Source organism: Siniperca chuatsi, linkage group LG23 (genome assembly GCF_020085105.1).
Source record: "Siniperca chuatsi isolate FFG_IHB_CAS linkage group LG23, ASM2008510v1, whole genome shotgun sequence".
In the NCBI taxonomy this organism is placed as follows: domain Eukaryota; kingdom Metazoa; phylum Chordata; class Actinopteri; order Centrarchiformes; family Sinipercidae; genus Siniperca; species Siniperca chuatsi.
In genome coordinates this window covers 1,828,170-1,840,955 of record NC_058064.1, presented here as the reverse complement: position 1 = coordinate 1,840,955, position 12,786 = coordinate 1,828,170, and the positions used below count along the sequence as shown (strand labels likewise).

General features: G+C 40.6%; 1 protein-coding gene across 1 annotated transcript in view; it reads right to left on the bottom strand.

Moving 5' to 3' along the window:
• Nucleotides 1–2,002: 2,002 nt before the first annotated feature.
• LOC122870944 (calcium-activated potassium channel subunit beta-4-like) overlaps nt 2,003–12,786 on the bottom strand; it is a 37,327-nt gene continuing 26,543 nt past the window's right edge. Inside the window, exon 4 of the mRNA XM_044185378.1 lies at nt 2,003–11,100. Within this exon, the coding sequence (XP_044041313.1) occupies nt 10,776–11,100 (325 nt within the window). The 3' untranslated portion in view covers nt 2,003–10,775. The remainder of the gene's footprint in view (nt 11,101–12,786) is intronic.

Here is a 12,786-nt window from a genome sequence, read left to right as displayed (position 1 = left end):
AAGAGAGTGTGTGTTTCTTCCTGAAAGAGCGTTGGGATAAGTGGTCTGGTATTAACGCTGCTGTCCAAGGTGACAGAGGGTCAATGTGTGTTTGTGAGAATCACTGAATATTCATTGATTACAAAGAACAAGTGGTCTGACTCAGGCAATACAAGTGTGTGTGTGTGTGTCCTCTTGTCTGGTACTGTAGGAGGCCATTCAACTCTCTCCATTTTGATGGGATTTGTGAATGAAACAATAAAGATGAGGGCAAAGAAGAGATGAAAGGAAGGACACACACACGTCCAAACAAACCCGCGTCATTGTAAAATCCACATACTGTAGCATCTCTCTCCACCTGTTTCATCTCCTTTTCCCTTTCTTCTCTTTGATCGTCCCTTTTCATCTTATTTTTCTTTGCTGCCATCTTTTGTTCGGTGTTTCCAGACTTCTTTACTCGACTGGGCTGCTTTTTATTTAACTGCGCAGGTAAAAACCTGCTTGTTGGGCAGCTTGTGATAATTAGGTGTCTTTTTGAACCAGTTGTTTGGATTCTTCCAACAAAACGGTTATTTCAATAAATCCGCCCCTCGTCTTCTCCAATTAGCTGTGGTGGAATGAAACTAAGTATTTACTCAAGTACAAAATCGAGGTACTTGTACTTCACTTGAGTATTTCCATTCCATGCTACTTTCTGCTTCTACTCCGCCTCATCTCAGAGGAAATATTGGACTTTTACTTCCCTACTTTTATCTGACGGCTTCAGTTACTTTACAGATCACAGTGTTTTATCCCCTTCCTGTCCGGTGAAAACCTCGTATCTCCAGATGTTTGTGACGAGCTGAAGGATGAAGAGTTTCCTTCATGTGCTGAGGAAACTCTCCTCCTCCTGAAGCTGAATAAACTCTTTAACCCCCCCTCGGATCAGCTGGAAAACGCATCGTCACAGAGCTGAAAACAGGCTGTTTCTCTGAGCTCAGGAAGACTTTTTAGAGATACGTGGTTCTCACAGGACGGCGACACTACAAACACGTGATGATCTTATAGACCATGATGCATTGCTGCAGGTTAAACTACCCAACAGTATGTAAAGCAGTTAAAATGAGCTCAACCTGAAACATCTGCAGCAGGAATATGAATCCAGAAACATCAGATATAATAAAACATTATTAATAATACTTTAAGTACATTTAGCTGATTATACTTATGTACTTAAGGTTTTGAATGCAGGACTTTGACTTGTAATGCAGTATTTTCACAGTGGTGTTAGTACTTTTACTGAAGTAAAGGATCTGAATACTTCTTCCTCCGCTGCTGCCAGTTAGTATCATTGAGTCTGACAGAGGTCAATAAGCTTGACATGCAGTGACCGATACAACAGATGAAACCAAATGACATTTAAGTTTATTACAACGAGGCTGAAACAGTTGGGTCAGCTCTGTGATAAAAGCCTTTAAAGCTACATCTGTTCATGTGAAGACTTTCCATGTTGAGCGTAATGCCTTCACCTGATTATATTAATGTAACTACCAATACTAATAAAACATCTGAAATAAAAACACAGCTAACTTTGTGTCAGACAAATTTGGCAACGCTGCTCGTTACCTCTTTACTTCCTTCTTTTTTAAAGTATTTTTGGGGCATTTCGGATAATAATGAATGACAGGAAATGACGTCTCTCTACTGTAAAAGGCAAAATGCCCAAAATTATAGTTAATTATAGTTCAGAACACGACACCTCAAGGTGCTTTTTAAATGTATTTTTAAAGACTGAGATGGGACTGAAGGTTTTTGGGGAAAAAACTATAAAGAGTTAAGACTTTTTTTGTCAAATCAGAATTAGATTTTGCCTCTTTGTAGATTAATTTATAATCATGAAACAAAAAATAAATAAATGTATAAATTATTTCATTAATAAATGTGATTAAGACCTGGAAGCGGATTTATTATTATTTCTTGCAAACATGAAGTTCGAAGTGAGGCTGGATGTTGGACGAGCAGAAAAGGCTGCAGTGCGACTCAATTTGAAGACAAAATGTGTTTTTATTAAAGATCTCTATCAGGCACTATAGTTATCATTGTTATCGTTAAAACACGGGTGAAGCGGCTACCTGGGTCACATGGTACACAGCTGAGGTTTGGAGATGAAAGATGACAAAATACCTGCAGACAACACAGTGCAGAGTACAAAGGTGTGATATAAAAGAAAAAAAGGAGCTTCCTGCTCACTCATTATAACAATAACAATAGTAATGATATTAATACAGTAAACGAAAGACTTAAAGTAACTAACAGATACATTTTCCTCCATGTCAGCCGTCAGTTACTGAATTTTACAGTGTGGATTAACTCAGGAGGGAAAAATAAATCAGAAAATCAATTAAAATCCCATTAAATACCAAAACCACGTCTGCAAGAATAGAAGAAGCGAAATACAGCGTTTAGTTGCTACTGCAGTTCACAGCTTAGCATATGGCTTTAGATAGAAAACCCAACATTTTTCATCTCGGACAGAAAGACAGCAACAGCTCATTAAGTCTCATAAAAATACACGAAAATGCTACAGTGAAGCTACATTTTCTTTGGAGAGTACGGATGATTCAGGGGAAATCCAGAAACAGGACAACAAGATGGCTGTTACTCAGTTTACACAGCTGAAACCTCGTTTATGCTGTCGACATTAGCGATGTCACACAGAAAAAAAACAAGCGTTGACAGCAGAAAGAAATCTGATTCATAAAAGTTTCTCTTTGTTTTATTTTGTTTCTGATTTGCCAAAGTTGCTGTTTTCAGAAAAAAACAACAACAACAACATGTTTTTAATTTTAGCGCAACAAAAACTGAAAGAAAGAAAGATGGAGGAATAAAAGGGGAAACGAAAGAAAAGTTCAAAAGGAAAGGAAAAACGTTTGGGGAAAGGGGGAGAAAGAAAGGAAGGAAAGGGGAGAAAACCAAAGCTACATCATGGAGCTACATCAGTAGTTCCTGCTCCTGCCACTCTACATTCATGGAGTCATACAACTGTTGTGTGTTTTCCCGATGTCCCTAAATGTCGCACCATGCTGTAAAATGCAACTGAATGCCAGAATTCACCAAATTTTCTTTGGAAACTGGAGTTTGTAGATAAGTAGACTGTTTGGAGAACATGAGCAAAGATGTCTTCTCTACAGGCTTCTGGTGCACATCAGACAGGTGCCCATGGGCGCCAGAAGGTTTCTCAAGCTTACAAGAAAATACGTTGATGCACAGGTGTGTGGTGTGCAACTACCAGCACAGAAATGACAACACACGACTTAGCTGAGCCATATTTTGTGAAACCCCTAAGGGGACATGAGCAAAATCTTTTTTGTCCATAAGTTTCTAGTGTGCAGCAGATAGTTTTCATGTGCAGCAGATAGTTTTAGATGTGCAGCAGATAGTTTTAGATGTGCAGCAGATAGTTTTACATGTGCAGCAGATAGTTTTACATGTGCAGCAGATAGTTTTACATGTGCAGCAGATAGTTTTCATGTGCAGCAGATAGTTTTCATGTGCAGCAGATAGTTTTACATGTGCAGCAGATAGTTTTACATGTGCAGCAGATAGTTTTCATGTGCAGCAGATAGTTTTCATGTGCAGCAGATAGTTTTACATGTGCAGCAGATAGTTTTCATGTGCAGCAGATAGTTTTCATGTGCAGCAGATAGTTTTCATGTGCAGCAGATAGTTTTCATGTGCAGCAGATAGTTTTACATGTGCAGCAGATAGTAGTTTTACATGTGCAGCAGATAGTTTTCATGTGCAGCAGATAGTAGTTTTACATGTGCAGCAGATAGTAGTTTTACATGTGCAGCAGATAGTTTTCATGTGCAGCAGATGGTTTCCATGTGCAGCAGATAGTTTTATATGTGCAGCAGATAGTTTTCATGTGCAGCAGATGGTTTCCATGTGCAGCAGATGGTTTCCATGTGCAGCAGATGGTTTCCATGTGCAGCAGATGGTTTCCATGTGCAGCAGATGGTTTCCATGTGCAGCAGATGGTTTCCATGTGCAGCAGATAGTTTTATATGTGCAGCAGATAGTTTCCATGTGCAGCAGATAGTTTTATATGTGCAGAAACTTGAAAAAGGTTTTTGCTTCCCTAAGTGGGTCACGAAATATTTCATTTTCATTTTAGCTTTATACGGTTAGATATGGCTCTGCGTGTAAAACAAGATGATTCATTTGTTCGTTTATGAGTCTATTTGAGTTTTGCAGAAAAATCTATTAGAAAAACTATTGCAGAGACGGAGAATAATGAAACTTGAAAGCACTGTTTCTGCACATTATACTTAGTTTGTTTTCAGTCAAACGTTGCTAAAGATCTGGTTTCTGCTTCTGCTCAGGTCCAACTCAAACACCGACACAAATCAACGACACGAATCTGAGATGTACAAATATCGACACAGAACAACATTTTCCACGAGGAGCTGCGCAAACAAAATGTGCTACAGCAGCGTACAGCAACAGTCAAGTTTACCACAAAACATGGTGATAAAACACGGTCCCACAGCTGAGCTGAGGAGGAAAAGATGTATTTACAACAACAGTCAGTTCACACAGAGAACAGAAGCAGCCGCAGACTCAAGTTCGGCTGTTTCACTTTTCATTGGCAGCGACATCACTCGGCCTTGTGGCTGTTGCTAAGCAACATGTAGGTAATTTTTAGACTGTTGGTGGTGGTAGGAATTTGGAGACAACACTTGAAGATCAAAAACTCCCTCTGATACAGGATGAATCATGTTTGGTGATAGCAGATCTATTGTTAACTCTGCTGCGTGGCAGAAAAGTAATTGAGTCTCAAATTCAGCCTGTGAAAGTTATTGTACTCAAAACAGGAATCACACTTTTTTTTTTTTTTTCCCCCCAGTGCTGCTTCCCTTGTTTCAAGAGCTTTCTGGAAATGAGTGTGTCGAAACAAGAGAGAAGAAGACGACAGATTATTGTACAGGAATTAAGAAAATTCCACACAGACAAAATACTGTATGATGATCCTGATATGCTGCCGTACGGACTCCCTGCACGACTGTTCACGATAGGTGAGAAAGGCTGTATAATCAGCGTTTACCTGTCAGAGTCTGGTGTGCATCGCTGTCTGCCATAGTGCATTTTTGATACTATCACTACTTCCATAACTCACAGGAAGGTGGCAAAGTAAACCCAAACTCCTTCCGAAGAGGGACGACACCAACAGGTTTTTATACTGACTTGGTTTGAAAACAGCTCTGACTCAGTAAATTGTTCCAGGCCTGCTGTCCAGACCTGGGCCTCCTGAATCCCTCAGGGCTCCCCCCTCCTCTGTGGGAGGCAGCATGGCGTCCGAGCCAAAAGGTGCGCTCCAAAAGCTTAACAGCACAGTGTCGGTCTGAGCCACCGCCTATGCCGACTTGAATTAACGGCTTGTGCAGCAAGTAAACAAAATATCATGTGTACCAACAGCATTGTAAACAATGCAGACTAACAAACACATTTCACATTGCTAAAATGAATCCAGATGGAACATTTTCTGTACTGTACTTCTGTTTCTCAGCAGAATCTGTGAAAAGATCAAATGAAAGTGTACCAGAACATCTCCACCACCTGCGGCTGTTTGCTGGTTTTTTAGCTGAGAGAGATTCAACCATTCAACCTGCCGCCTGCTCTGCATTGAAGTGGCTTTTCCCTGCGCTTTTCACTTTGTAACAACACCTGCACGCCTCCAAATGAAGCACAGCCATAGATCACTGATGACACCTGTCTGTGTGGTGCCAAACAGCCAATCAGATCTACAGGAGTGAAGAAAGCATTTCAGCTGCACAATAACCTGTACAGACTGTTAGAGAAACGTTTCAGCTAAACCAAACATGGCTGCCCTGTTGGTTTAACCATAGATTTTCAACTGTGGAGAACAATATGTGTTCTGCAGAAACTATAAATTCACAGACAGACAGACAAAGACATTACAGTGCAGAGTATTTAAAATGACACATGCTACACATGGAGGGAAACCGCTCTTCCCAAACAAAATAGTTCCTCTACTTTTTAAGTGCGAATCCCACTGATGGACAGACGTTAAATAGAAAGAACACATAATTATCTTATAGTCCGGCCTTATTGCTCATCTAAAAACAAACACACAGCAAAGATGCTGAATCAGTGGATGAATTCAAACATGAACCACCGGCGATTTATCACAACAAAGAGTCCAGAATTAATCTCAACCGTGAAGCCGTTTAGTAACTGACAAAAACATTTACACCTTTTCAACACCTCCTCCAGAGGTCGTTTGAACAATCAGATTTCAGTCCACCCTGAATACACTGAGCTGTACAGATCTGCAATAAACACGTGAAGTGACTCAGTGTAAATTAGGTCAAAAGCATCTTTTATTCACATGGTCTATATTTTGTCCTGCTTACTGCCGAGGGCAACGTTTGAAAGGCCTCTGGGCACCGGCCATGTGTCGTCTTCATCCTGAGGCTGTCGAGTCCTCCTTCCCCAGCGTTTACTGAGCAGCAGCACGTCTGTTTAACATTCACTGATCAGGCTTTAGCTTTATCGTTACAACATCCTTTCATTATCTTCTTAATTAGATTCAAGGACTTGATTGATGCGCTGGTTGTTTAGAGGCTTGTCTGTCGTCTTATGCCGGGCAGACACTGTACGGATTAAGATTGTAACTGAATCGTTCGCCTCTGACTGATTGTACAATCGGGCTGAACTTCTGTCAGATTGGTCGTTTGACGTTCAGTTTGAGGTCACGACGTGTTGGACGAATGGTTTGAGTTCTGGCGGCTCTTTTGGTGGGTTTCTTGCAGTTTGAGCAGTTCAGAGATCTGATTTCCCAACATGACTGTCTGCATCTGTCAGCTTTCTGTGGGTCCACGTTCTTCTTTTGACTTTGTACTTTCCTTTCATTATAGTTCATCTTTTTTTGTCAACACTTTCAACGACGGGGTCATCGTGTTTGAATAAAACTTTAATGGAAGTGTCGATGGGATCAGGCGTTTCACGTTTACGTTCAGTGTGAGCTCCAGCTTGTGACGGGGCGACTGATCCGTACAGTGCGAGCATTAAATAAAATGTTTGGTCCGTGCAGAAAGGATGAATAAAATGTGAAGCGCGACTTAACGCAACATACAAGATTAATTAAAACATACAGTGTCTGCACAGCTTTAGTTGACACTGGTTTGCATTAAACCCAAGTGAGGGACTTGAGCGCATCACACATCAGGTTAAAGGTGAAGGACAGTCTTTATGCTGTGGAGCTAAAGGAAATCTACTTCCCAAGATTTTAAAACACAACCGGGTTAAAGGGCTCAGAACCCAAACATGGCTCACTATAATAATAATGTTGTGATCCAAAGCTTTGTCCCGTTTCAATGTTTATCTCTTGGTGCATAATGTAAACTATGTATGTGGACACTCTTGTCATATACGTGTAATAATGAAGTGTCCACATACTTTTGGTCATATAGTGTTATAATAATAATAACACCAAATTTAGGATCAAAAATATGTTTCTTCTCAACATCCTTAAATTATGTTCTGGAGCATTTTCACCCATAAAATACCCAATGTGGCCGTAAATTGAACCAATATGACTGACGTGTCAGTGGTGGAGGACGTATTCAGATCCTCTACTGAAGTAAAAATACTCTGGTGCAGTAAAAGTCCTGATTTCAAAATGTTGCTTCAGTAAAAGTGTGTGAGTCTAATCGGACTGCAGCTGATGATGCTTTTCATTCTGGATCCATCTGCCGATTCTTTTCTCCATCGATCGATCGATCGGTTTGGAAAACTTGTGAAAACGGTGAGAAACGCCGTCACGACGACCCAGAGCCCAAAGTGACGCCTTCACCGCGTCGTCGTGTCCGACCGACAGTCCAAAGCTCGACGTTATTAACAAACATCACAGTTATTACAGTCGTTCAGAGGAAAAGCAGCAGATCTGCACATCTGAGGAGCTGCAGCCAGGAAGTGATTTACAGGAGAAACGACTTCAAACATCAAAAGTTGCCAATTCATTTTCTAATCAATTAACCCTTTCAGCTGTACTTGTAAGAACTGTTGGGGAGTTTAATTTATAACAAAACATCATATTTTATAAACTCTTCATATGTTTTGTGCAAAAACCTTAATCTGTAAAGTAACTAAAGCTGTCAGCTAAATGAAGTGCAGTAAAAAGTGCAATATTTCCCTCTGAGACGCGGCGGAAGCAGAAAGTTACATGAGAAGACTCAAGTAAAGTACAAGTACCTCAAATTTGTACTTAAGTACAGAACTTAATGTACTTAGTTACTTTCCACCACCGCCTGCAGTCCACTGTTTGCCACCACATTAAATGAAACTCTGTGATATATTTGACTCCTCTACACCAGAATACTTACACGCATCTTGTCTTTGTTTTGGTTTGACTTGAAGGGAAGTTTTCCCCGTAACATTTGCTGTGGTTGTGTCCGCTGTGCTCCCAGTCTAACCTCCGTCATTAGACTGGGAGCTCCCAGTCTAACCTCCAGCCTGTGGTTTGTTCCTGCTGTCTGCAAACACCTTCATGGTTCAAAGAGCTCTCACATCATTAACCAGGAGGCGGTTTGGAGTCCCAGAAGCACCAGGAGCCACTAATGGGCCCTCTGATGAGTCAAGGGTGTATTTGAATACATAAATAAATGATAAAGTAAGTTAAATTATTTAAATTTACCTCCAATCAAACTGATTTAAAAATGTATCTCCCATTCGCTGTTTTACTGGCTCTTTGATTCTTCACCTCCTCCTGTTTTCCATGCAGCAAATTTTCATTTTCCTTGTTGTTCACATGCAGAACTGGAAAGTAACAAAGTACATTTACTCGAGTACTGCATTTACCTGCAATCTTGAGGTACTGGTACTTTCTCGCGTGTTTCCATTTTGGGATATTTTCTAGATTTCAGAGAGAAATATTACAGTGTTTACGCCTCTACGTGTGTGTGTGTGTCAGCTGGTTGTTACTCAGCAGATTCATATTTCACATTAAACATGCGATAAACTCATAAAATGACACGTTACTGTTGCTGAAACAGTGTAACGCAGTTGATCTTATTATTTATTTCTTTTACCTGTCTTCATTTGTTTGTTTTGTTTTTACACTTATTGTTTTTCCTGCTGTTGTGTGTTACTTATTCTAACTGATATTTATTTTTATTCTTTTCACTGATGGATTAGTGTGTTTCTGTGTCTGTTTTTTCATGCTGCAATAAAGACTGATCTGAACTACTCTTTCAGGACATTTAGTCAGTAATACGTGTTTACTTTTACTAAAGTAAAAACCAGGACTTATTTCTTTTTTCTTACTTAAGTTGAAGATCTGAGTACTTTTCCACCACTGGGTACATGATAATGAGAAGAAGAAATAAAAAGAGCCAGGAAAAGATAAATGGGAGAGTAAAATACATGAATAGCTTATTTATTTGATCAACTGACTGAAGGTAAAGGAACTATATTTTTAATTTACTGCATCATTTATTTTACATATACATTTGCACTTTTGTCTCATCCGCCTACAGAGAGCCGTAGTGAAACTGGTTCAGTTGACATTTTTCATTACAAACACCAATTCCTACAAATCGAACCCGACATCGCAGCTTTACTAAACAGTATGTCGTGTAGTTAACTGCATATGTCTATGTCTTCCTATAAGGATTTCTAAGCCCAAGACCTTTGCTGGTTACTCGACAGGATGAGCCCAGTTGAGTGGCCACAGGAAGTTAACATGGCTGTAATGGGTTGTAATGGTCGGGACGCACACAATGCGGCCACAGCGTCCCCGGTTTGATTCCAGCCGAGGACCTCTGTCGGACCTTTGTCTGTATTTCTATTATTAGACAAAAAAACGTCAAAAATAATCTTCGAAATAGAGGACGCGACTGTAACAACAGTAGGGCAGGGAGGGTTGAACGACAGCAGAGATTACAGCTAAAAAGTTGTAAAGACATCAGAAGAGAGCGTTGGTGGATATCACGGATGTGGAAGAAGCCGATGACATATTACGTGCACTGGGGAAAAAAAAAAAGTCATGAAATCTGTAGGTTTTTTGGGTACTAAGAAAGGAATCGTTGTTTGACTTTGTTAAACTCACACAGGGTTTGAATTGTACTCTCAAAGTGCTTTAGTAGACTCATTTATCTTCGAATATGTAATGCAAACCCAAGTTTCATGTTATCAGAAAGCTCTACTGAAGAAGCCCTCACTGAAAGAGTCACAGAAGCTAGAGGAACAGCAGCTAGCCTGAAGAGATGTCAGGTCACTTTGACTCTATTTAATAACATTCATGGCTACTGGGACTCAAAGGGAAACTATATTAATAGAAGAGCTACAGTTTAGACCGCAGTAAAGAGCAGTTCCAGGTGTCAGTCCTTCCGTTTGCCTCACTTTTCCTGACACATTGTACCATCTGTCACAGCACTATTGTCATTATAATAACCCTCCGTAACGACTCTAGCACAGAAGAAATGCTGATTATAATCAGAAGGTTCAACTCAGCAGCGTCCAACAGTCTCCACTGATCCAGTTCGTTGAGTTAAAATCAGAGGAAAGGTGCTGATGTTTCTGCTGAAATCTAACGTTATAGGCAACAGTGTGGATTTCCCCTCGTCCTCTTTTCATAATCACTCCTGGTTTTGACGTTTCTGATCATACAAACCGCACCAGGCAGCAGTGGGTTGTCGGTGGCGTCCTCAGCCAGTTAGTCGACTTCGCTCACCAGCTTGTTAGCATCCTAAGGGATTGAATTTCATCATGTGAAAACAGCTTTCCGTTTCCTCTTAATGTTCTCGATCACGGCGTCGCACCGGCACCGCAAACAGCGGCAGGGTCCTCGTTGGCGACGACAGCTCGGGGTCAGAGTTCGTCGCGAGCGGGTCTTCGGCCTTGATGCCGCGGCGATCTGAGGGCCGGGCGGACAGGTCTTGGCACACTTCGTAGGAGCATTTCCTCTTCTGGAGAGCTTCAGCTCGAACGGCCAGGGAGCGCGCACACACCGTCAGGAGCACGATGAGCGTACCCAGTAGAAGCGACACCATTGGCCAGAGGACACAGTGCAGCAGGACGCTGGTGTCATGGGAACGGCGCCACAACACGTCGTCTGGCCTGAAATCACAAGAAGAAGAAGAAAAAATAAACAAACAGTAAAAGCAGAATTTACAGCTGGTGTTTCATCACTCTAAACTCAATAATGTTCTTGTTTCACTAGTTATTTCCAGTCACTTCGACTTTGCAGTTTATCACTGTTGTATTACTGCCAGTGAAACGCAACACTTCCTGCAGATATTTCACATTAAAAGGAAGGAAAGAAAAGGAAGGAATTATGCCCTCTGAGCTGCTGACAAGCTTTTAAACGCTGTGAAGCCCTTTGAGACTTAAACAGTGATCGAATAAAACAGCACAGCAGAAACCACTGGGGAAAAAATGAGTGAATGAAAACGGTAAATTTATTCGAGTAGAGAAACTCTACGCTGAGTATGATATAATTGATGGAATTAGTGCTGTGGAAATGGGCGTTATACTGAATTTATCAACAGATAAACATGGAGGAAGTGCTGAGTTTCGGTCAAAACCAAATTAAAACAGGAGCAGATCAGAAAACAGAGAGGCTTCTTGTTAAAATATGATCAAATATACTCTAAATACTATACCCTATATAGCTACTCTAAACAAGTTTATGAGGGGGGGCTGCACAGCATCACACTGTGATTGGCTGCTGGTAGTGGCGGGGGGATAAAAGATAATTGATTCCCATTCTTAGCTTTCTAGTTAGCTAACATCAGCTAACAGGGCAAGCAGCTAACATTGATTGGTGGAAACTACTGGCATGATATGGTCTATATATAGCTCTGGTACAATACATCAAATGGCCACATTTATCTTTGATATTATACGTCCCTCACAAGTAAATAAAACAGATAAATAAAGTATATAAGGCAAAAAGCCAATGCCACGCTCATGTCATGTGGGAATAATTGTCATGATCAATTTCCAACGTGTAACTGTTCACTGAGGTAATTAAGGCGATCCAAAATCAGCTAAAATTGCACAAAGCTAATGTTACATTAGCGTGGCTAAACTAACTGCAATGCAACAGCTAATGGGATGAAAAGTTATCACAGAATTAGCGGGGCTAAGCTACTAGAATCAGGAAATGGGACCAAAATGTAACGTCACATTAGCATGGCTAAATTACTTGTAATCTAACCTCATGTGACATTAGCGCGCTAAGTCATTTGCATTCCAAAATCAGCTATCCAAGCATAAAGCTAATGTAACATTAGCAGGGCTAAACTATCTGCAATCCAACATCAGCTAACATGAAGCTAAAGCTAACATAATATTAGTGGAGCTAATCTACTGGCAGTCCAACAATATCTAAAATGGCGCAAAGATAGCATTAGCAGGGCTAAGCTGCTGGCTATGCAATAGTAGCTAACAGAGCAAACTGATAGCAGGGTTACTAGCAAGCTTGTTAAAAGTATTATCTAAAATAATCCGTACTGTTAACTCACAACGATTAATTTGATTTTTATCAAATAACTTTGGATCTTTTAATTATAGTTTATCATAGTTCATACAGTGGCTGAGACGCCACCAGCTCCACAGCAGCTAGCTTATCTACAGAATGAACTATGAAGTTTAGGGCAAATTGGCCAATTACATCTCTGTGAAGCACGCTGCTGCCCCAGGCATGGATGGTCCTGTGTCCAATTAAAAGTGTATACAGTACAAGGCTTGCTCGTGTAATACTAATACTACAGAGTTGCATTCGGAGGTTTTACAGAAGGT